The sequence below is a fragment of the Hippopotamus amphibius genome, chromosome 15 (genome assembly GCF_030028045.1).
Source record: "Hippopotamus amphibius kiboko isolate mHipAmp2 chromosome 15, mHipAmp2.hap2, whole genome shotgun sequence".
Taxonomy (NCBI): domain Eukaryota; kingdom Metazoa; phylum Chordata; class Mammalia; order Artiodactyla; family Hippopotamidae; genus Hippopotamus; species Hippopotamus amphibius.
This window is the reverse complement of record NC_080200.1, coordinates 4,284,928-4,308,273: the sequence shown is the minus strand read 5'-3', so window position 1 is coordinate 4,308,273 and position 23,346 is coordinate 4,284,928. Positions and strand designations below refer to the sequence as shown.

The following is a 23,346-nucleotide window of genomic DNA, read 5'->3' as shown; positions in this document are numbered from 1 at the left end:
GGTTGGTTGGCTGTGGCTTCTTTCTGTGCCCACCTCCCTGCCGTCCCGGCAGATGGGACCCCCTCCCTGCGCAATGGCAGCACAAAAACATAGCCAAGTTTCTGGAAACGTTTTATTGTGCACAGAGGGGAAGGGGCTCAGTCCTTTTTGGCTGCCGCTTTCCTCATGGCGGCCAGGACGTTGCTCAGCTCCTCTCTCTTCCTCTTGGCGCGGATGTGTGTCCCCACCTGCCGGGAAAGGAGGGCTGTGAGCCTGGGCCCCAACTCCCACCTGGACCCTACCCCGCGGATCCTACCTACCCTTTTCTTGATGAACTTGAGGGCCCGCTTGTCCTTGGAGACCTTGAGCAGCTCCATGGCCCGCCGCTCATAAGGGGCGAAGCCGCACACCTCCCGGATCATGTCCCGCACAAACTTGGTGTGCTTGGTGAGGCGCTGCGGGACGGGGAGAGGGGACGTCAGGGCGGGGGACGCGACGCCGAACACTCGGGGTCTCCAGGCAGAGCGCTGTGTGTCTGCTAACAAGGGAAGCCCAAATCCCCACTCCCCAATCTTATCCACATCAGGACTTCCCTGGTGGCGCAGTGGTTAAGAATCCGCCTGCCAATGCAGGGCACACGGGTTTGAGCCCTGGTCTGGGAAGATCCCACATGCTGCGGAGCAACAAAACCCGCGCGCCTAGAGCCCGTACTCGCCGCAACTAAAGAAAGCCTGCGCGCAGCAACGAAGACCCAACGGCCAGTAAATAACTATAAACATCAAAGCGGCATGTCACGCCCGGCCCTTAGCACAGGCTGTTCCCGGGCCCAGAACCATCTCGCTATGGACACAAGCCGGGCACCGTGGAGTCACTCGCCCTACGAGGCTACGATTCCTCAACCTGACACACAAGGAATCCGCTTTCCCTGCACGTTCCAACCCCGATCCAGGTACCCCCTACTCGGCAAACTCCTGCTCATGCGTCAAAACCCGCTCCCAATTCGCCCGAACCCACGGGCCGGGGCGCTCGCGGTACGTGGCCCCGGCGGGCGTTGGCCGCGCAGACGGGTAACCGACATCTCTGCTCTGGGCAGGTCCGACACCCCCTTTCTCCTGCCTAAGACACCAGGGCTCCCCATTGCCCTCGGGACTCGACACTCCGACTGCGCGCCGGGAGCCTCTGCCCAGGCCCTGCCCTCCGCCCGCAAGGCTCGTCCCACCCCCTCCCCAAGGCCGCCCCGACCGCGCGCCCCGGCACTCACCCCGCGGCGGCGGCTGTGCCTCGGCTTGGTCACGTTCTTGGTCACCTTGTGGCCCTTGTTGAGGCCCACGGCCATGGGGTAGCGCAGAGCCATGGCTGCGGACACGGGTGGGGAGAGGGGGCGGAGGTGAGTCCCGGCTCGGTCCCCGCCGCCCGGAACCCCGCGCCTTGGCTTCCCCGGCCTCGCTCGCTGCACCCAGCCATACCCCCCGAGCTGCACCGGAGTCCCAACGGTTCCGATGGCAACGGATGCTACTCGCGTGGGGATTTACGAACCTGCTACTCTTCAATGGCTGCCGCGGCGGAAGGGCCTCCGCCGCGCGGAACTCTGGGATATCTACCAACCCCCCGGGCGGAGCGGGCCAGAGAGGCAGGAATGGCGCGGGCTCCCTCTGGCGGCTGGAGGCGTCCTTGCAGGCTCTCGGAGCATGCGCGCCTACCTCCGCTGGCCCTAACCAGCAGTAGGACCGGGTGGGCGTGGCTATGGCTGCGATGCCTCCCTCTGCGGGTGGGTTGAGAGTTGGTATCCTACCTCTGCCGCCAGCTGGCTGTCCCAGCGCCGGGGACTTCACCTCCCAATACCCGAATTTCTCTATTTATGACAACAGTAGTACCTATTCCAAACTGTCTGAGCAAGATATGACACCTGGCACAAAATGTCCACAAACGTAGCAATTGGTTTTACTGTTATGAAGCCAAGCTCCGGGTTAGAGCTAAGGAAAGCGTTGTGATACAGTGCTCCCTGGTGGCACTGGATATAACTGGATGTAATTTTAGACGCAGGGATCGGAGGCGTGGTGGGAACAAAAAAAAATTTTTTTTCTGGCTTTTATCTTTCAATCCCATTTACCTCCAAGAGACGGTATCAATTTGGGGCTGGTCTGTTTTGGGTTAGCCCTTGGAACACCTGCTAATCTTGAAGCCTTGGACGGCCAACAGTTGATAGCTTTTTACAACATTGTTTTCGTTCTTTTTAAAACATTGTTTCATTCTTTGAAACTGTTTCATTTTTATAATAACACTTTTCTTTCCGTTTTTATCTTTACAGTTGCTTTTTCTTTATGCAAGCAGTGCTGGTTTACTATTTTAAGGACAATTTTTAATTCATTAATCTAAATATCAGTGATGTGCAGATGCAGCCCACACGTTGCCTTAAATAGGGACAGCCTGGTGTCAGAATCCCAGCTTCTGCCTCTGACTTCCCTTCTAAATTTCCTCGTCCATTAAATGGTAACCACGGTAGCACTAACCTCTGGTTGTGAAGATGGCATGAGGTCGTGAATGTCAAGTGCGTAGTACCTGATGCAGGATATCATTATTGGTGTACAAACCACGTTCTTCATGCTGCAAATTAAGCCCTTGGCCCACAATCGGTTATGCTTCCTTCCACCCCTGACATCCTGGATGAAGCCCACCTGTCTCTCAGCCTCCGTTTCTCCACCTGTGAAATGAAGGCGAGAGTTCTGGCACCAACACACACATCCCTCTTCACCTCCTGCCACCAGCAAATTGGAAGGACCAAGGAATCTGAGCAACAGATATTCAAAGGAAGAAGGATTTTTATTATCAAATGGGAGGCTGGATCCGGCCCAGAACAGGTTCTTCTCCTCCTCCCCCTCCTCAGACCCCACCATCGACTTCACAACTTCGAGGGCTCCCTTGCTCGTGGAAAGGGTTGGGGAATGCTCCAAGGCCGAGTGAGTGGAAAGAACACATCAGAGGCCCGGTGGTTTCAGGTCACAGATAAAGAAGGTTCCGAGGATGGCTCAGTGATGTTGTGACCTGTTTGATGTGGCTGGGGCCCTGGGACAAGTCACATCGCCTCTCTGAGCCTCAGTTTGTTTACTTGCAAAATGGGAGACAATCGAATCATCAGTGACAGCTGAGACGACAGGCAACTGCCTTCCAAGTCCCTGACAAGATGCCTGGCACACCGAGTGCTGACTGTTTTCAGGTGCTGGTGAGTTTTTTTTCTCGGGTCTACTCTTCTATCTCGATGACTTTCTCTTGGCCCTTGGCCACCCACTCAGAGCTGTCTCGGTGTGTGCCCCGGCTTCAGGACGCTTGGCTGGAGGGTCTTCTTCTGGGAAGATGAAGGGGCATCAAGCCCAGGGGCTCAGGCAGCAGCGGGGGTCGTGATGTTGAGCTCCTGGCGGATGAACCAGGCCCTCGGGTGTGGCATCCAGCCGCGAAGCAGGCAGAGCAGATGGAAGCGCCACGGGTAGAAGACGCCAGAGGCACGTGTGGCGCCACCACGAATCACGGCCAGTGCTGCCTTGGGCCCTGGGGCCGCCTTGGCCCTCGTGACGCCCCTGGGGCAGGAGGGCGCGGTGGGAGCTGGGGCTGAGCGGCCCCCCACACCCCCTCCCCGCCCAGCCCGGCTCCGGCTCACATCCTGGGCCTCACCTGACTCCCTCGGCGGCCGAGGCGCGATCCCGGAGGCCCAGGACACACATGGTGATGGCCACGTTCACGTCCTGCACGCCCAGCTCTCGCCGGAGAGAGCCGAAGAAGCTGTCCAGCGCGAACTTGGCCGCCGAGTAGGGGCTGGAGAAGGACGTGGGCACGCGGCCTGGGGGTGCGAGAGGACAGCGGCTGAGGGGCCACACGCCGCTGCTCTTCCTCCGGGAAGCCTTCCTGCCCCCTCCAGGCTCGCCCGCATTAGCCCTGTGGCTTCCCCACTCCCCGCGCCGCGTACACGCACCGAGCAACGAGGACACCACCACCAGGGAGCCCTTGCTGTCAGTCAGACTCGGCAGCGCCAACGAAGTCAGTTGCACGTAACTCAGGAAGTTCACCTGGAGGTGGCGACTGCGAGTCACCGGGCGGAGGAGGAACCCCAGCCCAGAAGGGGCAGGGGCGGAGCCTAGAGCCTGGGGGCGGGGCCTTGGTTGGTAGTGGCGGGGCTCGAGGACTGGGGCGGAGTTCCAGAGGCGGAGCATCAGCCAGGGGATGAGCCAAGGCCAAGAGGGCGGGGCCTACAACCAGGAAAGGCGGGGTCTAGAGCTGGGAGGGGCAGGGCCCGAGGGGAACAGGGAGAGGGTGGAGCCTGGCGGGAGGGCGGAGCCAGGGCCAAGAGGGGGCGGAACCGGGGCCGCGGAGGGGCGGAGCACCTGCATGAGCCAGCGTGTCCCCTGGGCGCTGCGGGCCCGTGTGCCTGCTGGGGCGGCGCCGAGGTGGTTCAGCACCAGGTAGTCCAGCCCTCCTGGCCCGGAGAGGCCCGTCAGCCAGGAGCCGTCCTTGAGGCTCCGCCCCCCTACGAGACACCGCCCCTAGCCCTGCCCCTTGAACTAGCGAAGCTCCGGCCAGAACACTGACCCAATGAGCTCTGCCGCAGGTAGCGCCCCAACTATGATCAAACAGACCCCGCCCTACTCCCTAACCAGGCTTCATCCCTGATCCAATGAGGCCCGGTCCAGAATTCCACCCCCTGGATGCCATGAGGCTCCACCCCTAGCCACGCCCCCGGACCCAGGATTCGCGGCCCTTAAAAGGCCGTCACTACCACACCCCCACCCCAATCTGGGACGTGCCTTAAGGCCTAGCCCAAGGTCCCAGACTCCAGGCCCCGCCCCTCACCCAGCTTGTCCAGCGCAAACTGCACCACGCGCTCGGGCACCTCAGGGGCGGCCATGTCCGCAGCGATGTAGAAGACCTTGGGAGCGCCCAGCTTCCGGCAGTTCCCTACCACCTGGGGGGGCCAGAGCTGCCCGTGGGCCCCTCCACCCCAGCTGGTCCCCCTCCACCTGCCGGCCTCACTGGGGCTGCAGCCTGAAGCTCCCCCTCCCCTATTATGAGCCTGGGGTTCCGTTCAACATCATTCTCAGAGTTTTACCACTGGGGTTGCAAACTGGCAGCTCTCTGGCCAGAAGTGAGAACATGCTGCTTGTTCAACCATCAACATTTAAAACTCAGGTGATTTCAAATAAACCTTAAGATTTCTGGCCTCTTGAAATTTTGGAAGTTTCTCCCCAGGAGCTGTACGTTTCCTTGAAGCAACACTGGGCTGTTGCTAAGACGCGTCTACCCAGCCCCCTTTTACGCTTGAGAACCCAAGCTATCCGCACAGCCTTTAGTCACTGTCAATACTCCCATTTAGTGAGGAACACTCCTTGATTTTAGACTATCACACCACAACCCAGGAGAAGGTACTTTTATTGTCTCTCATTTGCAAATGAGGAAACTAAGGCTCAGAGAGATTGTGACTTGCCCAAGGCCACACAGGAAGCTTGGATGCTTGCAGGGATTCAAATCCAGGCCCTGTTTCCCGCTCCCCCACCCCCAGCCCCAATTAAACTTGAGATGGAGTGTCTCACCTTCTGCAGGAGAGCCTCGGTGTGGGCAGTGAGCACCAGGTGGGAGCCCAGACGTGCGTAGTGATATGCCAGCTCCTCCCCGACACCTGCACTGGCTCCCGTCAGCAGCACACGGGCTCCCTGGAGGCTGGCTGGCAGTGAGCAGGGGTGGTCAGCTTGGCGGATGGACAGGACAGCCGCATCGTTCCTCCCTCCCCCAACCCCAGGCACTCACCTGGGTCAAAGTTGTCATCCCAGTAATAGGCAAAGAACAGGGCTCCCAGTCCCGTGAGGAGCAGCACCTTCATGGCTCTTGCCCAGTCTGCAGTGGGAGAGAGGGTGGCCTGCCCAGGCCTGGCCCACAGTCAAGCCCCAGTCACACCCATTTCCCCAACTGCATCTTTTTGTTGTTGTTGTTGTTGTGTCTTTATTTGAAGAGCATGTGGCAATGCCCCAAGCCCTGCCCCCTCTTCTCCATCTCCATAACCACCACCTGGTCCAGGTCATCATCTAGCTCACCTGAACCACTGCAGGAATCTCCTTCCCCTGCTGAAAAACCCTGCCCATTTCACTTAGAACAAAAAGTGACCCTTTTTGTGACCAAAAAGACCCTGCTCGGACCAGCACTTCTTGTTCACTCTGCTTTGCCTCACAAGCTTCTTCACTGTTCATTGGAACCAGCCAGTCACCATCCTGCCTCAGGGCCTTTGCACTGGCTGTTCCCTCTGTGAGGAACGCTCTTCCCAAATACAACCCAATGGCTTGTTCTTTTCTTTCAAGTCTCGGCAGCAAAAATCACCTCCTTGGAGGGCGCTTCCCTGGCCTCCTCCTCTAAAGCACCTCTGTTCCTGGTCCCCCTCTCTCCCTTACCTGTGGAACTTTCTTCTCCTCCTCAGCACTTGTCATCCCCTGAAGTCATCTTGATGACTTGCTGCCTGTTCAGGATCTCTCTCTCCTTTAGACTCAGTTGCATGAGGGCAGGAAGGAAATGGAAACCTGCTTCTGTTTTGCTCACTTTTGGATCTTTGGTGCCCCAAACTGCCAGACATGCGTGCAGTAGGTTCTCAATAAATAGACTGACCCAGGGTGATATGAGGGATGTGAGAGGTGGGGGAGCTCAGAAGGACACCTCTGTCTGGAGACACCCAGAAGGTACTGGCCACTCAGGAGTGGCTTAGAGATACACGTGCCTGTGTCATCCGGGTTAAGATGTGACTTCAGCTGTGGGAGCCCATTTACTTGTCCCAGAGAGAAGGCGAAAGAGAGAAACAGGCCAGGTGATTAGAGTTCAGGGGGTCATTCCCTGAAAAGGGCACAAGCCCATCACATCTTGGGATTTCTATCCTCTGAACTGCATGGGGCAAAGAGAAAAGGCCATAGGGATCTTTGTCTAAAATCTGGCATGTCCCTTCCTGCTCCAACCCTCCCAGGGCTCGCTACTGCCCCAGATGGAGACCAAGCTCCTCAGCTCAGCCCATGAGACCCAGCAGGTCTGGCCCTGGCCCTCTGCCCATCCTCATCTCCCTTATTACCGATCCATGAATCTATCAGTTCTCAGAAAAGTGAACTCCTCGCCCTAACCCTGTCAGGCCAGCATCCCCTCAGCAGGAAACGCTCTCCCACCTCGCCGCATTTCCAGGGAAAGCCCTTTAGTCCCTCGGTTCAACCCTCTCCTCAACCCGGCCCTGACCACAGCAGCCCCACAGGGTTGGCTGGCAATCTGGATGGGTGGGTGGGCGGATGGATGAATGGATGGATGAAACAGCCAGGCTGTGACGGGGGAGGAAAGGGGAAATCAGATCCTCGCAGAACCCACTGACCTCCCGACCTCGCCGGGCCTCAGTTTCCCCTCTGGACAAAGGGGGCGTGCGACCCACTGCAAGCTCCCAACCGCGCGCTCACTCACTCAGGCCTCAGTTTCTCCCACCGTCCAGCGGGGCTGAGGTCCGGGCCTGGAAGCCACGCGCGTACCCCTCAGCGCTCGCTTCACGGCTGCGCCTGCCGGACTCCGACCGCGTCCCCTCACGTAGGGTCTGCGTCACGTGACTCCGAGCCCACCTTCTCAGGATGAGGGGCCGGACTGTGGGGACTCCGCTCCCGGCGTTGCCGGGCAACAGCCTCCCACCTAGCTCCCCCCGGCCCCACCCCTGTAGGGAAGCCCCACCCCGACCCGACCACGTGACTAAAGGCCCGCCCATCTCGTACCTTTCCGCCAAGTTGCCATGACAACCGGCTTCCAGGCACCATCTTCCTAGGCCTGGGCCCTGAGTCCTGAGCCCTCCGCGCGGGCGCGGGTGGGTCCGCCTCAGGCGTCACTCAAGGCTCCTCTTTCCCTCACGTCACCAGGGCCCTGCCGCGCCCGACTGCATTTCCCAGGAGGCTTGGCGGCTAGGCGAGCCGTTCGGCGCCTCGAGGGACTTGCCGACTACTTTTCCCAGACAGCTTTGCGGCGGCCGGGGCCTGAGCGCCAAGCTTGGCCGAGTCGTTTTTGCTGTCGGACTGCGACCCTCTGTGCTGTCCCGGTGCTGAGACTGCGACTCCCGGAGGCCTTTGCGGCTGACGGGAGACTACGCCTCCCAGAGGCCTATGCGGCGCCGCGACCGGAAGCGGCGGGCCAGCCGAGTGTCCTTGCGCGCGGAGCGGAGCGATCATGGTACGCCGAGTGTGGTCGCTGATGAGGTTCGTGGGGCCACCGGGCGGGCCCCAAGCCCCCGAACACGTTCCTTTCTGCGGGCAGCCTCCATCTGGTTTGCTCCCGATCGGCTTTTCGCTGCCCGTAGTGTCCGGTCTCCCGCGTCTGTTCAGACAGGGTGGCGCTTCTCGCTTCCTAGTGAGCCCTTGCCTCCCGGCTCCGTACCCGAGGCCCCTCCGAGCCTCCGTTGCCCGCTCTGGAATATGGGAGTGCCGCACGCGTTTGTTGGGAGGTTAATGCGCACCCAGAGCTGCGTGTGACAGACGGGAAGCGACCAGGGACACTTAGAAAAACCCCGGGCTTCCTCGCGGAGCATCCCGCGGGACTGGAAGGTAGAAGGTGGTCGGGAGTCTTATGTCTTCCCTGTTCTCTGCCCTCTGCGGGATCTGTGACACTGTTCCTCTCCAGGCTTCAGTGTACCAGTTGAATGGAGCTGAGTATCCCTGCACGCTGTAAATTAAGTGCTGTGGGTCAGACACGCCTCTGGGCTCCCAAGATGCCCTGTGTGTTCCCCACTGCTGCCTGGCTTCAGGTGTGTCACTCTGTGGACTGTGGGCAACCCCCCCGCCCCAGGGGTCTAGCCCCTATCCTCACCCCTGCGGGCCTAGACCCAGGAGGTGGCCAGCATTGTCTGCTGAGCTGCTGTGGTTCCTTTCTCTGTCTGCAGGTTCCTCATCAAGGGCAGTGTGGCTGGGGGCGCTGTCTACCTGGTGTATGACCAGGAGCTGCTGGGGCCCAGCGACAAGAGCCAGGCAGTCCTTCAGAAAGCCGAGGATGTGGTCCCCACTGCCGTGTACCAGTTCAGCCAGTATGTGTGCGACCAGACAGGCCTGAAGTTACCACAGGTACCCCGAGCTGGGGTTGAGGCTACGGCTGGGCGGAAGCAGGGGTGTCAACTCTGGGGTGGCCTTTGATCCCTGGTGCCTCCAGCCCTGCTTGGCTTTCTCCACGCTGGGGCGTGTGCTGCTCTCCCTGCCTGTGAGGGAGGTTGGGGCTGCCGGGCCTTCCCTTTTCACCAGCCCCTTCTTCCCCTCTCTTCCCAGCTCCCAGCCCTTCCAAAGTTTAACTTTCACATCCGCGAGTCCTGGAATTCAGGTAGGCCCTGGTCCATCTGATTGCAGAGAGTGGCCTCCCACCTCCTTTCCTGGCCATTCCTTTCCATCACTCTCCTTCCTCTCTGTGCGCACTGCTCCCTGCAGGGCCCCTCGCCCCAATCTAAAAGAGAAAAGGGGGTGGAGATTCCAGGGAGGTGGGAGCAATGTGTGGCCTCTACCCATTTTCCTGCGGGGAATTGACAGCCAGAAGTGGTGCCTCTAAAAGTCTCCGCTGAAGGCGCTGGGCCCTCCCTCCCCACAGGCGTCATCATGATGATGTCGGCTCTGTCCGTGGCCCCCTCCAAGGCCTGGGAGTACTCCAAGGAGGGCTGGGAATACCTGAAGGAGCGAACCAAGTAGCCTGTCAAGAGGAAGCTGCCTGCCCCAGGCAGGGGCACCACGGATGCCAGACTGGGAGCCCACTCCAAGGGCAGCTCCCAGCCTTGCCGGCCCAATAAAGGACTTGGAAGTGTTCCCTGATCCGAGTGCTGGCCCCCTGGGTGTGGGCTTCTGGCTCCTGGGGGCTCCTCAGGGCCTGACCTTGACCGAAGGCCAAGGTTCACCCCTTTGTATCTGGACCCCGCCCACTGGTTGGGCCCTCGACCTAGTATGGAGAATGGGAGCAGACCATTGCGCCGGGGCTCAGGGCCCCAGGCAAGGGCTCAGAACATGCCGAGGGCCCATCCGGGTCTGGGGTCTCCTTGGTTCTCAGAGAGCTGAGCACGGTCTACACAGCCAGGAGCCCCCACAGCCACTGATTCTTTGTCCTGCTCTGCTCACTGATCTGCCCACCCAGTCTAGTCCCTGCCCTCCTGCCCTCGTCTGGTTTCCTCTCTCATTACACGCTTTCCTGGGGATTCCTGGGGAGCACAGACCTGGTGGTCGTGGCCATGCAGAGGGTCTCCCTGGCCCACAAGGGCGCTGTCTTCCACACGTCCCCTGCTCCCTTGGGAAACCTCTGACACTCTCTACTCACGCCGGGTCAGCTGCCTGGTGACCTAAATGTCTCTCCATGCAGCCTGAGCTCTGAGGAGGGTGGGCCCTCCTCTAAAGGGAGATGCTCCCTGCACCCAGCCACGGAGGGCATCTTGCCATGGTGACGGCGGGAGGAAACCTCTGCCCCTGACAGGGTAGGAGATGGGCTTGGGTGGGAGCCAATGGCCGGCCCCGGAAGCTACCCTGGGAGTAGGGAGCAGGCCTGGGAAATGGTGCCCTGAGCTGGCACAGGATCTTCTGTTCCCAAGAGTTCTGGGGTTCATGTCAGGCGCTTTAGGGGACAGAGCTCACCCAGCGCCACGAGTCAGGAGGGGACAGCAGTGCTACAGATGAGGGAAGCAGAGACCAGAGGCTGGGGCATTGCCCAGGCTCACCTGGGAGTAGAAGCCAGCACGTGTCCGTCCATCCATCTGGCCCGGGAGGAGTGGGGGGCGCTGGGTGCTCGGGGAGGGAGAGCCCTGAGTGATCTGTGCCACCCTGGTCTCCAGGAATGGCTCCAGCTGGGGTCTCCCATGTCCTGTGTGGCACCTGAAAGCCACCTGGGCCCCTGTGAAGGTGGGGGCAGGTCTATGATGAGGGTGGGATGGGTGGGGCCCGGGACCGTCCCCCATCCTCTGCCACCCAGGAGGGACCTGATGCTGGCCATTGCAGAGGCTGGGGGCACAGCCCGGGTTCAAGGGCAAGCCCTGTGAGCTGTCCCAGCCTGACTGGACTGTCCGTCCACTCTGCCCTTCCAGCAGCCTCGTGGGCCCATTTTTCACATGTGGAGAAACTTGCACTGCCAGGTTCATGGTCCCCTCTGTCTGCCAAGAGCTCGGGTGGTTGACTTCAGCCCTCCCTGGAGTGCAGACTTCCAACCGTGTCACCCCACAGACTCAGTCCCAGGCGTTGAATACAGGAGAGGTTCGTGCTCAGGGCGCAGGAAGCTGCGGTGATGGCACATGCTCCACGGGGCTCCCTGAAGCCTCATGACCTTCCTATTGTGGTCATCATTTTATGGGGGTGGGGGTGGGGAGGAGCCTTGGCAGGTCTCCCGCTCTGTTAGCAGCCAATACTGGCCCAGCAAAGCACGCAGGAAAGGAAGCCAGTGTTTGTAGGAGGTTGAGGAGCTGCCCTGGGGACAGGCTCAGCACCCCCGGCTCTCCTCACCTGCATTTAGGCTCTGGCTGTGTCCTGCAGCTCCATGAACTTGGCAGTGGAATTCCTCTCCCACTGGCTCTAGGGGGTGTGTGTGTGTGTGTGTGTCTGTGTGTGTGTGTCTGTGTGTTTTCTAGGACTGAACACAGGCCACAGTGCAAGGGTTGGCCACTGGCTCTGCTTGACCCCAAGGCTTTCCCACTGTCCACATGGACCAAGCTGACAGCCTGGAAACCAGTGCTGCTCTTGACCCCTCTGTGCCCTCGTCCAGTCAGACCCCGATTCCTCTCCATCGACTTGTATTTGTTGCTGGTGACCACCTCCTGGCTGGCCTCACCTCCAGGCCCGCGCCCTCCACGTTCCCCAGAGACCATCCATATCTGATGACATCACTCCCCTGTTCAAACACCGGTGGCTCCCCCCGCCCTCCCTGTGAGCCCAGACTCCTCAGAGGGCCCCTGCCTCCCCTCGGGCCTTCTTGGACATGCCACTGGCCCTCAGTCCCCAGAACACAGCCAGCTTTCCCTGCCAGCTTTTGCCCACAACTTTGCGGCCCCTGACTAGGCCATCCTTCCTCCCAGCTGACTCCTGTTCTTGCCCTTGCTCAGACACTCCCTCCTCCAGGAAGCCTCCCTGTCTGTCCCCTTCCTCAAGTGCCCTCCCTGGGCCTCCTCAGTGCCCCATCACAGTGCCCACCACCTTGGGGCAGATTTCCGCAGCCCGGCGTCACTGACACCTAGGAAGGATAAATCTGTTGGGGCCACCCTGGGGACGGGGTGTCGAGTAGCATTCTTGCCTCCAACCCCCAAATGCCAGTGGCGCCTCCTTACCCCTGACGCATGACAACCACAAATGTCTCCTGGTGCTGCCGGATGTCTTCAGGGGACAGAATCACCCCCTGTGGTTGGAGGTCCAATGTGGGTCTCTGGGCTGAAATCCAGGTGTGGGCTGTGGGCATGGCTGGTTCCTTCTGGAGGTGGGGGGGTGGCGGCAGGGGGGATCCTTTTCTGGCCTTTTCCAGCTTCTAGAGGCCTCTGTGATCCTTGGCCTGTGTCCCTTCCTCCGTCCTCACAGCCAGCTGTGCAGTCTTCCTCTGTCATGTCTCCATCTTACCTTCTGCCTCCATATCTCCCTGATAAGGACCCTTCTGGTAACATGACCCACCTGGATAACCCCGGATCCTCTCCCATGTGAAGCTTCTTAACTTAATCCTGCCTGTCAGGCCCTTCTTGCCACGTGCGGTGTGGATGTGCAGGTTGCAGGGATGAGGACGGGGACGTACCTGGCCTGGTGGAGGAGGTGTATTCAGCCAACAGGTGGAGAAGCCTGGTCCTGGGTCTATCTTCCCTTGACTGTGGGCCCTGGGGGGTACAGGGGCCCAGTCAGCCTTGGTTGTTGGTACACCCCAGCCCTCAGACAGGGCCAGACCCTACCTGAGTGAGAGGTGGAGCCAAGAGGCAGGCCTCTGACTGCTATTCCCCTAATAGGGTGGCCCGCCCCCAGCCCCCTCACTTACTGTCCCTCACACACACTGCCTCCTCCTGCAAACCCAGCCAGCTCTGGAGCCCAGGCAGCACTTGACCCCTGAACACACCTGCACCTTACGTGGAGTGAGACACAACCTCTGCCCCCCCAGTTCCACTCCAGCCCCTGCCCCAGGCAGACTTCATCACCTGGTGTTCAACAACCCTTCTGCTCCTCTCACAGCCCACGTGGTCACCTGTCCTCCCCACCAGGACGCAATGCCACTCACAAGGTCCCTAGAGGAGTCAGATTCATAGAGACAAAGGTGGTGGGATCCAGGGGGCTGGGGAGCGGGTGTTCGATGATGACAGTCTTAGTTTGGAGAAAAGTTCTGGAGATGGGTGGTGGGGATGGCTGTATGACGCTGAGAATGTACATAATGCCACTGAACTGTACCCTTAAATGGTTAAAATGGTCAGTTTCAGGTTACGTGTATTTCACCACACGGGAACCCACGGAACAGCCTGTTCAGCACAAGTCTCATACATGAAGGCAGAGTGTGGGCAACTGGAACAAACATGAGGTGTGTCACAAGGCTCCCGAGGAGCGGCAGGTGGCCGAGATGCACGACCCAGACGGTCCTGTGGACTCTGGGCCTGGGCTCACACAGGCTGGGAGGTGCGTGCTGCAGGCAAAGGGCTTCTGGAAAACCCAACAGGCCCCAAAAGCTGCCCTTTCCATCCTCCTGCCCTGAAGGAAGAGCTGCAGCTCATCACTGGTGAGTATAATTTCATTTTACTTAAAGAGGTGAAAAGAAAAAAGACACAACACTTCAAATAAACGGTATGTGAACAGAAACACATTTATTACAAAAAACCAAAAAAACAAACAAATTCACATTGTATTGAGCTACAATATGGCAGCAGATAAAAAAAAAAAAATTATTGTACACAGTTTAAGGGAACTCTGAACAGAACATATTCTTGTTGCCATGTGACAGAACACAGGAGCCCAAGCACTTAGTAGCGGCGAGTGAAGCGGGCGTCGTTGGGTCGGCTCCCCCGGTTCTGGCCCCCGAAGCCGCCACGTGGGATCACGTGGCCCCGAGAGGCACCCCCGGGGGCAAAGCTGCCACGCCTGGAACAAAGGCAGATTCTTTTAATTTTCATTCAGTGGGCTCTGACACCCGCCTGAGCACAAGGCCCCTTCGCTGAGGCAAGCCCACATGCAAAGAGGAAACCGGTGACGACGTGCCTTACCCCGACATGCCTCCCCGGTTCATCATGTGACCTGGCCCGGAGTGACCAGACATACTTCTCTCGCCGCCTGGAAAACAAGAGACACTTTTCACGCTGTGCCTCTAGGCACAAGACGTGGAGTTCAGAGGACACAGGGCTCAGACAACTCCAGTGCCTTTCTTGAGCCACAGGCCCGTGGCGGATGTGTGAGCACACAGATTGCACACAGCCGCTGTCCTCTTTAAGTCGCAGTGAAGAGGAGCTATGGCACCCATGGCGCCCCTCCTGTGCCAGACCTCACCCACCCATCCAGGCCATGAGGAGCAAGGCCACAGGCTGGGGAGAGCAGAGAAAGCCGCTCCTGCCCTCACGAGCACTGCCCGGTGCACAGCAAGGGCAACTCCAGCTGCCGGGATGCTTCTCCACCAAGATGGCCGGGCCCGGCCGAGCGCCAGTCCTCACCTTGCCACCTCCTGTGGTCCCTGTCCATCATGCCTCCGTCAGCAGCACCCTGCCACGCGCGGTCCTCCTCTATTCTTCGGCCATGGTCCCCCCACTCGCGTCTGCCCCTTGGAGAAAGACATCACTGATTCGGATTGCCCCCATCTCTGCCTTCAAGGACAGCAATGGCACTGGGCTTGGGAGGGTGGGTTTAGCATTTTGTGGTCCCGGCCCTTTGAGCAATGGGGGACTGTGGGAATGGAACTGGCACTTGGTCTGATGCTGCTCAGAGAGCTCGGAGGCAGCCGGGGCCGTGGCAAGTGTGCTGGGCCACGGGGCTCACACTCAGCTTATCCCCAAGACCAGGGGTCCTTGGTTGGACAAATCTATCCTGCCAGCTGGATGTGAGGCCCTGGCGGGCACCATGGGATGTGAGACACCAACCTGGGTGGAGGAGGCAGCCCCCGGCCCTCGCTCATCCTCTTGTCAGAGCCATATCCGCCCCACCCATCACGGGAGTCCCGTCCGTGGCGCTCTGGTCCTCCGTGGCGTTCGGGGTAATGCTAGATGTTAAAGGGTCAAAACGAAAGATGGCTTTAGTCCAACCCTGGATCCCAGGGCCTTTGGGTCGATAACTTCTGCACACTGTCTGGGGCCACAAAGGCCCCTACAGCTGGCACAACACAGCTGGACCCCTGAAGTCTGCTCACGACCTGGGGAAAAGTACTCATAGAGTGAGCCCAAGAATGAATTAGGTTCTTCCTAATCAGAAGGCAGAGATTTAGGAACCAATGGACCCAAGGGTGCTGGGGCCAAGCCACTGCCCCACACGAGCAACGGACCTCGCTGTGCCAGGTGGCCGTGTTCAGAATATAATCACGAGGCCGCCAAAGGAGAAGAGCCACCAGGGATCCTTGGACACGATTCACTCCAGGGCCTGGGATCCTGTCCTGCTTTGCCCAGACACAACTCCTTAGCAGCCCAGCGGCTTACTCAGTGGCACTGCTGTGCGAACTGCACCAGTGCAGACCCCAGGAGGGTGAAAGAGACCTCACACTCCAGCTCCTTTCCCTTCACCCAGAGCCTGCTCCTGCTCTGCTGCCTGCAGGAGGGTCCAGGCTGACTTTCACAGAGCTGGCGAGGTGGCTCTGGCTCCACAGTCCTGTTCTCTCATCGTTCCACAAACCCAATCTGTGGCCTGGGGGCTTCTGCCCCAGGACTATGTTCTAAGTGAGAAGAAAGCAGAAAGGCATCCAGGAAACGCAGCCCCCTGGGGGCCGCCCCAGCCGCCCTGCCCCCACCTGTATCCCTGCGAACCTCCTGGGCCAGGACAGGCGCTCTGACACAGTGTCTCTGCACGGGAGCCCTGACTTTGTGGGCCTTGGCGCACTAGGCAGCACCGCCGCCTGAGCCCCCCAGCCACTCACCCCCAAATGTGTGCCAACACCTCCCTCAACACAAGAAAAGGGGGTCAATCTTACAACCCGCCCACCCACCCACGGACCAATTCAACAAGGCCCTGAAGGTCTGTGCTGGTTTTCTCTTTCTGTGCCAGATGCCACCATTTGCCGTTCGGGGCAGCGCTTGTGTCTTACTTATGATTATGGGCGCGAGGACACAATGCCCCTTTCGGTTTCAGGAGAGCACTAACTAATCACATGACAACAGCCATCCACGATCAAGAGCAACCCGGCAGGACTGGGCAAGCACCTGCCCAGACGCTTACATCACCTCACTTAACCCCCCACCCCCATCCTCCCTCCCTCCTTTCACCGCTGGAAAAATGGTGGCACCGGGATGTGACCCTGGTCCTGATTCCAGAGCCTGGACATAAACCACTGTGCTCAATGTCTCCACTGAAGGAAACCCAGGACACTAGGGGTACATTTAGCTGCATGTGAGATTTACGTCTGGGAGCAGAGAAACAGGAATCCCGTGAGGGTCATGGAATTGTTCCTGAGGCGGCAGGGACCTCCTCAGATGCAGCCAAGGAGCTTTGCTCTTCCCAGCCATGTTCTCAGGCATGGAGGGAGGAGGACAAGACTGAACGCTGGTGCTGGAGTCAGGGAGAGGACTGACCTTCGGAGCAGTGATTCTGCTGGAACGATGCCCTGACCACAACCTTCCCTCATCCCTCCGATTCTGCAAAGAAACCCACTAAAAACTCAAAACTCTTTGGGGAAGTTCTCAATCTAGATGTAAGATAAGAAAAAAGGAGAAAACGGAGCTTTTCTAATGTGTTAATCCTGCAAAGAGGAAATGTGTGGGCCCAACTCAGTTGTTTCCCGAGGTTCGGCGGGGTGGGCTGACCCTGCAACCACTTGACACTACAGGTGCACTCAGACTCCACAACACGAGGCATCACGTCTAGTCAGCACTGTGGGTCACAAGACACTTTCTGACAGAGTCTGCCAGACTCACGCAAGGCTCTCCAGCACTTTAGTACCAGTGTAGTCACTATGGTGTATAGAACCTCAAGGTCAAGACCAAACAAGGCTTCAAAATACCTGTTTGAATTTTGGGCCTGCACAAAGCACAAGCTATTCACACTTTCATCCCACAGACATCACAGCTTCTGACTTACCTGTCCTTCTCTTTCTCCCATGATCGACCTCGAACCTTCTCTCCTGAAAAAAGCAATTTAAATGAAAGCGTAAGGAGAAAGATAGATAGGTTAGCTACCTGAATGGAAAACATTTCCCAAGTTGAACCCAGGTAATTCACACACATTTTGCTGGTTTGAGTGGGCTTGCAACAAGCCTAGAGCCTAGAAGGGTCACTCGAGCTCTTCGCCATTAAGAATGAACCAGGACAGGGATTTCCCTGGCTGTCCAGTGGTTAGGACTTCGCCTTCCAATGAAGGGAGCACGGGTTTGATCCTTGGTTGGGGAGCTTAGATCCCACATGCCTCAGGGCCCAGAAAAAACAAAATGTAAAACAGAAGCAATACTATAACAAACTCAGTAATGACTTTAAAAATGGTCCACATCAAAAACAAAACAAAATAAAACAAAACAAAAAAACCGCAACAAAAAACCAGGACAAAGAAATCGTGCATCAAGCAGGTAGGGCCAGTGGCTGACCTTTCAACCGAGTGGTCAGGGTAGCGGCCCCGGTCCCTGTGGTCAAAGTCATGGAAGCGGTCCTGGCGGTTGAAGTCAGAATGGTAGCGCTCATCCAGGGCGGCCCGCTTAGCTTCCGGCCAGTAAGCATCATCTCGCCTAGGAGAGGAAACAAGAAAAGAGGATGTGCATTTCCCCTTCCAAATAGATTACCTCTGTGGAAGCTGGTAAACTAAACCCTCAACCCTCCAACTGGCCCTATTACTTCACAGAAAGAGAACTAACTTTATCAGCAGAGTCCATTGTCTGCTACACGAGTTGAGAGCGCCCGGAAGGGTGACGTGGGATGTGACTGAAGGGCTCTGTTCTCTTACCCAACATGACCCGCGTCCCCCACAGAAGCTCAGGTCTCCCCATGGAGGGGATCAGTGAAGTGGGGGCCAGCAGGTCCCCTCTGGGAACCTCTCACAGACACGAGGGTTGGCCAGTCTACCAGGACAGTTAGTGCACTGCTGTCCTTCTATCCCGATGCAGACTTGACCCAGCAGACACTCAGTGGGGAGGACTTTTGGTAGCACCTGAAATGTACTGGCTCAAAAACACGACTGTGACAAACTCTCCCATCAATATTTTGTAAAATGTGTAAAAAGTCTTAAGACATCTTAAAGGCCTTTAAGGAAGTCTCAATGGTGTATTACACAGGGACCTCTTTAACCCATGAGCAGAGAGAAGATGAAAACAAACACACCACCATGCAGTCTCCCCCAAGTCACCACATGTGTTGTGGGAAAGCTCTGACAGGATCAGTGCCAGGATTATCGCCCCAGACTCCTGACAACAAGGTCTGAAAGCGGCCTCTCACTGCTGGTATTTTAGTATTCGTATGTCACAGCAGCGTGTCTGGGGAATCAAAACCAATCTCGTTAATAGAATGAACCAACACAAATTACTGCAATGATTACAAAGCCTGGAAGGTGCCCAGGAGGAGGTGCTTTTTGGTCCTTGGCCGCCCGCCCAGCACAGTATGTTATGTGCTACTCTGGGTGTCTGGACTCCTTCGTGTGTGTGTGTGTGTGTCTGTGCTGGGATCTGAACCTAATGATTTAATAAGCACCACTTTATCTAACCATTTCTCCACCAATCTCAAGCCATCTCAGGTTCCCAGATGACACACAGAATATCAAATTGGGCTGTAGCAAATACTTGTGCTTCCTTTTAAATAAAAATCACATATTAACAGGACTCTGGGGACCATGGCACAATTCTAAACGCCACGGGCTACCTAAGCGGCGGCGGCTAGCAGCAGCGTGTCTTACCGCCCGTCATCGTAGGGCCTCCGCACGGCGGGCCGCCGCTCCTGCTCATAGCGCAACTCCTGTTGGCGCCGCAGCTCCTCGCGCTCGTGGTGGATGCGCTCCTGCTCGCGCCTGCGCTCGTGCTCGACGCGCATGCGCTCCCGCTCCAGCCGCTCGCGCTCCAGCCGCTCGCGCTCGAGGCGGTGTCTGTGGAAGGCCAGCCTCTCGCGGGCGATGAGCAGTCGCTTGCGCTCCTCCCGCTCCAGCTGCGCCTGCATGCACTGCTCTCGCTCGCTGCGCTCGCGCACCCTGCAGGGGGAGTAGAGGCTGCAAGGGTCCACGAGCCGCAGCAGTGCCAGTGCCGAGGGCCTCTCCCAGCAGACGGGGCTGTGGAGGGAGCCACGGCTCGGCCCCGGGGTGGGATGGGGGGTAGACCTGCAGATACATTTAGCAGCAAGGGCCAGTGGCTGCTGGGGGTGAAGGCAGCAAGGCTCTGCAGACCCCGTCCAGGCCGAGGGCACTGACAGCACTTCTGCAGGCAATACTGATGGTGCCCAGCGTGCTTCCCACCAGTCCTGTCCCTCCTCTGCGCTGTGCTTATGGACACATAATTGTACCAGCAGACATGCCTAACCTTGCCTTGCTTTGTGTCTGCATCTCGGACAAAAATAGCTGTGGCGTCCCTGCTTCAGGCACCATGTCCTGGACCCTGTGCACCCCCTGCTCTACAGATGTATGGCATGCTTTTGGGAAGGAGCCCATGGAGTGGACAGGCCACGGTTCACGGTTCACATGACCACTCGCAGGCATGGCCCTTCTAGCTGTTCCCAGGCTCAGGGAAATGGCCACTGACCCCCATTTTCTCACACACAGGTTTGGGGGCGGGGGGGCGGGGCCCCGCGGGCAGGCTGGGGGAAGGGGCGTGGCTGGGTCTGGAACACCAGATTCATAAGCTCATGCTACCTCGGGACCGCTCTCAGGGCCATTGTGCCCCCAGCCCCGCCATGCTCCTCACAAGTGCCCGTCTTCCCCACTGTAATTCTCATCACACTGCTGGGGGGAAAGTCAGTCTCTCCACCTGCACGTCCCTGACCCGTGGTGAGGCCGAACCTCGTTTCTTGTCTCATGACCATGTGTACAGCCCCTTCTGCCCATCTTCCTATTGGGTTATTTGTTCATTTATTTCAGATCACCTTTACTACCATCTGTCACATATCTTTGGACTTTCTCTTTGGTCTTTCATTTAGTCTACCTCTCCTTTATTTCAAATCCTTTCAAAAGCTCAAACTCATATTGACTTTTGCATTACGTGGGTAATTTTAATTTTTATGTTTCCGTTCAGCCAGCAGTTTATGTTGACATCTATGTCAGTGACATGAGCCAGAGATCCAAAGGCCCGTCCAAAGGTACAGCGAGGGACCTGAAGCCGTTCTGGGGAAAGCTGGTCCTTTTCTCACTAGCGGGAAATGTCACTTTTATCATGTTAAATTCCCACATGCACATGGGTCGGTTCCACTGATCTATTTGCCGATTACTTCACCAAAACTGCACTTTTCTTTGCCTGCTCTCTTTCCCTTTTCAGCAGAAAGTTCTGTGCGGTGCACTATAGAAAATAGTGTCCCTGCCCACTTTCTCACTCTTATTCTGCCAGACTTCTTACTAATGGTTCTTATTTTTTAAACTTTTTTCTTGACAGGAAACATTAACTGTCACTCAATGTGATCGATATCATTTCTGTTTAGCTTTTAAAAATTACAAGCACCTTATCTTGGGCTTATTTAAGGATGAGGCCCTCTCAGCTCTCTCACTGGGTCTGTCCCACTGTTTTCCCCTATTCACAGCTTTTGGAGCAAATCTGGTTCTGTTAACTAGCACTACTGCCTCAGGAGGGCATTCCATCTCCCTGCCATTGCTACTTCCCCGAATCTTCAGAATACCTGTCTGAGAAAACAGTCTGAAAAAAGTCACAGAAGAAAACCAGTGCACAGTCTGTGAACTAAAAGCCAAAAGAGCAGAGGTTTAAAGAGATATTCCACCCACAGGGCACTTGGAAAATATCCTCCCAGGACAGAGTTATCACCAGTCTGGTGATAACTGGTCACACCCAAACCAGCCAACATTCCTGGATCCCGACTCACCTGCGGGACTCTGAGTCTCTCGACTTCCTCGGCTCTTTGACTTTATCAAAGGACACAACAGACCGCTTTTCTCTGCTGGCAGATTTGCGATCCTGGCTCTTGGAAACCTGGTTCACCAAGGAACATTGAGAAGTTAAGGAAGAATCAGGTGTGTTCAGATCCAAACGTCCAAGATCAGAAATGAAGATTAACGTTTAACGAGACAATTGGATAACAAAGCCTTTTCTCCTGAGAAGCTTCATGTTTGCTTATCGTAATTCAGAGTCACAGAGTGTCATTACCATTTAATGCTAAAATATGACTCATTGAGTACTTTCAGTAGTCAAAATGGAAATGAGTATTTTACCAGAAACTTTTCGTAAGAGAAAAAAAAAATTTTTTTCACCTTGTCTTTTGCATCCAAAACATATTCTTTAATATTAAACATGCAGCGATGCCCAACCAAGGCTGCTTCTGGTATGTCTGAGGATTCTTTATTTTTGCCTGCTGCATTATTTTTTGATATCTTCCCTCAGATTCACACTTCCATTTTGCCATTTTACATCGTTTATTTCACAATAAGGGGAAAATGCTCTAACACAGTAGAATATTTGCACACACACAAGCAGACTGAGATGCCATAATGGAAATGTCAGCCTGAAACTGGTTCCACAACATTCAAAAGTGTGAACAGCTTCTCATCTGGGCGGCATAGGTTCACATGGCAGGCCTGAGGGCGGTGCTGGAGAACTTGGCATTCAGAGTGTCCCTAGTCAACAGGTAACTGGCAAAGGTGGCTGACTGTGCCTAGACCATGCAAATGATGGTTCATGCGGAACACCTGCTTTCCTTCAGTCCTTGCCTGGAGAGGGGCCTATGTGACCAGCCCCAAGTAAAAATCCTGGGAGCTGAGGCTCCAATGGGCCTGCCTGGACAGCTGCTGCACTGTCACTGCTGCGGGAGCCATCAAGGCAGGGAGAATGCAAGGGAGCAGGCCAAGTTCCCTCCAGACTCCCTCGGCCCGGGGCCTTTCCCTGCCTGCCCAGCTGTGTGTCCTCTCTGCATCACTGAAGCCAATCTTGGCTGTGATTACGAGTCCAGGGGCCCCTGAGGGGATCGTGGAATGTGGCACCCGGACCCACACCCATCAAAGTTGCAATCCCATCAGAGCTGAATGGATGAACATCAAAAGCTGCCCACAGCCCCAGAGGCTGGCAGAGGGAAGTGCTAAGAACCTAAGACAGGCACTTTGTGGATTCCGTGTTCTGTGGAGCATCTGCAAGGAGAGAGAGTATGGATTGAGCCAGGTGGAGGCGGGGTCACAGGTGGGTTGGGAATGCACACTGGAGAGCTGCTGCAACGTCCAGGCCAGCAAGGAAAACAGACTGCTGTGCCCTGATTCAGGCAAACAGAGCCAACCATGCCCAAAATTAACTTTCAAAATTAGTTTCAAAAAACAAAAAGCAACAATTCTTATCACAATAAACTGTGAACGAAAGCTTTTAAACCTTCCCATTTTTAAAGTTCAAAAAACCTACATTTTTAACAGGTTGACGACTTTTCTCAAGTTAAGCTCAAGAATCCCCTAAAACACATGTAGGCATGTCAAAGGAAATGAACACCCTAGATGGGAAAGGAACACTCACTCTGTCTTTGGATCCTGATGTTTTGACACTGATAACAGGCACACCTTTAGATTTATCCATCACCACAGTCCGCTCAGTCCCTCGACTTCCTACAGGAAGAAAGTAGTGAGGTAAGAAGCAGAACCTCCGAATGAGAAAAGACACTCAACTCCACAGAAAACGAATGCAGTCTGTGTTGCCCGCTAACCACCCCAGCCAGGAAGAGAAGGTGGGCTCTCCCACAGCCAGCGCACAGCGACCTGATTTTGTGGCTCGAGACCGCTCCGAAGGGCCGGGCTTCTGATCATCCTGCTCTTTGCTCTTCTCTCCACTGCCTTCTTCACCCTTCCGAGCATCCTCCTTCCTGTCCGCCTTCTCTTCCCTCTTAAGATTCGCAGATCTATAAATAACACCCCAGACACAGAAGTGCATGAGATGAGATACTGAGGGCAACGAGCCAGCGGTGACAACAGGACTCTTGCAATGAGCACCAAGTGATAAGGGGCTGCCCCTGAGGCATCACCAGGATGAGAACAAGGAGCCTAGAGAGGGACTGGAGTCAACTCCCAGGACTGGTGGTGAAACTGTCCTCAACACACGCAAAAAAGTAGAGGGGGCGGGGGCCTCAGAGCCTCCCCACCTGTGGAAAAT

The 23,346-nt window shown here is 56.8% G+C and overlaps 4 protein-coding genes across 25 annotated transcripts in view; 1 reads left to right on the top strand and 3 right to left on the bottom strand.

Moving 5' to 3' along the window:
* Positions 1 to 94: 94 nt before the first annotated feature.
* Positions 95 to 1,561, bottom strand: RPL36 (ribosomal protein L36). 2 transcript variants are annotated; one of them, XM_057709723.1, is made up of 4 exons: positions 1,516 to 1,561; positions 1,241 to 1,335; positions 300 to 434; positions 95 to 227 (listed from the first exon to the last, which is right to left on the bottom strand). In XM_057709723.1, the coding sequence occupies exons 2-4, from the start codon at positions 1,331 to 1,333 to the stop codon at positions 138 to 140; spliced, it is 318 nt and encodes a 105-aa protein (XP_057565706.1). In that variant the 5' UTR covers positions 1,334 to 1,335; positions 1,516 to 1,561; the 3' UTR covers positions 95 to 137. The 2 variants fall into 2 exon arrangements, with proteins under 2 accessions (XP_057565706.1, XP_057565707.1); XM_057709724.1 differs by having other exon boundaries at positions 1,446 to 1,551.
* A 705-nt stretch (positions 1,562 to 2,266) lies between these two features.
* HSD11B1L (hydroxysteroid 11-beta dehydrogenase 1 like) lies at positions 2,267 to 8,065 on the bottom strand. 18 transcript variants are annotated; one of them, XM_057709716.1, is made up of 8 exons: positions 7,740 to 8,065; positions 5,770 to 5,856; positions 5,556 to 5,686; positions 4,819 to 4,930; positions 4,353 to 4,444; positions 3,944 to 4,217; positions 3,646 to 3,811; positions 2,267 to 2,680 (listed from the first exon to the last, which is right to left on the bottom strand). In XM_057709716.1, exons 1-8 carry the CDS (start codon positions 7,756 to 7,758, stop codon positions 2,662 to 2,664), a joined length of 900 nt encoding a protein of 299 aa, XP_057565699.1. In that variant the 5' UTR covers positions 7,759 to 8,065; the 3' UTR covers positions 2,267 to 2,661. The 18 variants fall into 18 exon arrangements, with proteins under 18 accessions (XP_057565699.1, XP_057565687.1, XP_057565689.1 ...); XM_057709704.1 differs by lacking the exon at positions 2,267 to 2,680 and adding an exon at positions 2,783 to 3,551 and having other exon boundaries at positions 5,770 to 7,592; XM_057709706.1 differs by lacking the exon at positions 2,267 to 2,680 and adding an exon at positions 2,783 to 3,551 and having other exon boundaries at positions 5,770 to 7,304.
* Positions 8,066 to 8,079: 14 nt separating this feature from the next.
* Positions 8,080 to 9,794, top strand: MICOS13 (mitochondrial contact site and cristae organizing system subunit 13). Its single transcript, XM_057709722.1, has 4 exons — positions 8,080 to 8,213; positions 8,894 to 9,071; positions 9,270 to 9,321; positions 9,583 to 9,794. Exons 1-4 carry the CDS (start codon positions 8,185 to 8,187, stop codon positions 9,678 to 9,680), a joined length of 357 nt encoding a protein of 118 aa, XP_057565705.1. The 5' UTR covers positions 8,080 to 8,184; the 3' UTR covers positions 9,681 to 9,794.
* Positions 9,795 to 13,756: 3,962 nt separating this feature from the next.
* Positions 13,757 to 23,346, bottom strand: part of SAFB (scaffold attachment factor B) — a 36,830-nt gene continuing 27,240 nt past the window's right edge. Inside the window, exons 12-21 of one of the 4 annotated variants that reach the window (XM_057709809.1) lie at positions 22,956 to 23,095; positions 22,717 to 22,805; positions 21,092 to 21,198; positions 18,975 to 19,280; positions 17,680 to 17,817; positions 17,181 to 17,223; positions 15,041 to 15,159; positions 14,618 to 14,718; positions 14,177 to 14,243; positions 13,757 to 14,054 (exon numbers count right to left, since the gene is read on the bottom strand). In XM_057709809.1, coding sequence (XP_057565792.1) covers positions 13,937 to 14,054; positions 14,177 to 14,243; positions 14,618 to 14,718; positions 15,041 to 15,159; positions 17,181 to 17,223; positions 17,680 to 17,817; positions 18,975 to 19,280; positions 21,092 to 21,198; positions 22,717 to 22,805; positions 22,956 to 23,095 — 1,228 coding nt within the window. In that variant the 3' untranslated portion in view covers positions 13,757 to 13,936. Of the gene's footprint in view, positions 14,055 to 14,176; positions 14,244 to 14,617; positions 14,725 to 15,040; positions 15,160 to 17,180; positions 17,224 to 17,679; positions 17,818 to 18,974; positions 19,281 to 21,091; positions 21,199 to 22,716; positions 22,806 to 22,955; positions 23,096 to 23,346 lie in introns of all 4 variants that reach the window. The other 3 variants (XM_057709808.1, XM_057709811.1, XM_057709810.1) reach the window with 3 other exon arrangements.

Excerpts from the sequence above, each read along its gene's own strand:
- RPL36 (XM_057709723.1), bottom strand. The coding sequence starts at position 1,333 with ATGGCTCTGCGCTACCCCATGGCCGTGGGCCTCAACAAGGGCCACAAG. Across the intron at positions 435-1,240 it reads GGCACAGCCGCCGCCGCGGG|CGCCTCACCAAGCACACCAA; the intron begins GTGAGTGCCGGG and ends CCCGTCCCGCAG. Across the intron at positions 228-299 it reads TCAAGTTCATCAAGAAAAGG|GTGGGGACACACATCCGCGC; the intron begins GTAGGTAGGATC and ends CTTTCCCGGCAG.
- HSD11B1L (XM_057709702.1), bottom strand. Across the intron at positions 4,931-5,555 it reads CCGAGGCTCTCCTGCAGAAG|GTGGTAGGGAACTGCCGGAA; the intron begins GTGAGACACTCC and ends TGGCCCCCCCAG. Across the intron at positions 4,218-4,352 it reads GGACACGCTGGCTCATGCAG|GCCCCGCCCTCTTGGCCTTG; the intron begins GTGCTCCGCCCC and ends TCCTGGTTGTAG.
- MICOS13 (XM_057709722.1), top strand. The coding sequence starts at position 8,185 with ATGGTACGCCGAGTGTGGTCGCTGATGAG. Across the intron at positions 8,214-8,893 it reads CGAGTGTGGTCGCTGATGAG|GTTCCTCATCAAGGGCAGTG; the intron begins GTTCGTGGGGCC and ends CTCTGTCTGCAG. Across the intron at positions 9,072-9,269 it reads CAGGCCTGAAGTTACCACAG|CTCCCAGCCCTTCCAAAGTT; the intron begins GTACCCCGAGCT and ends CTCTCTTCCCAG.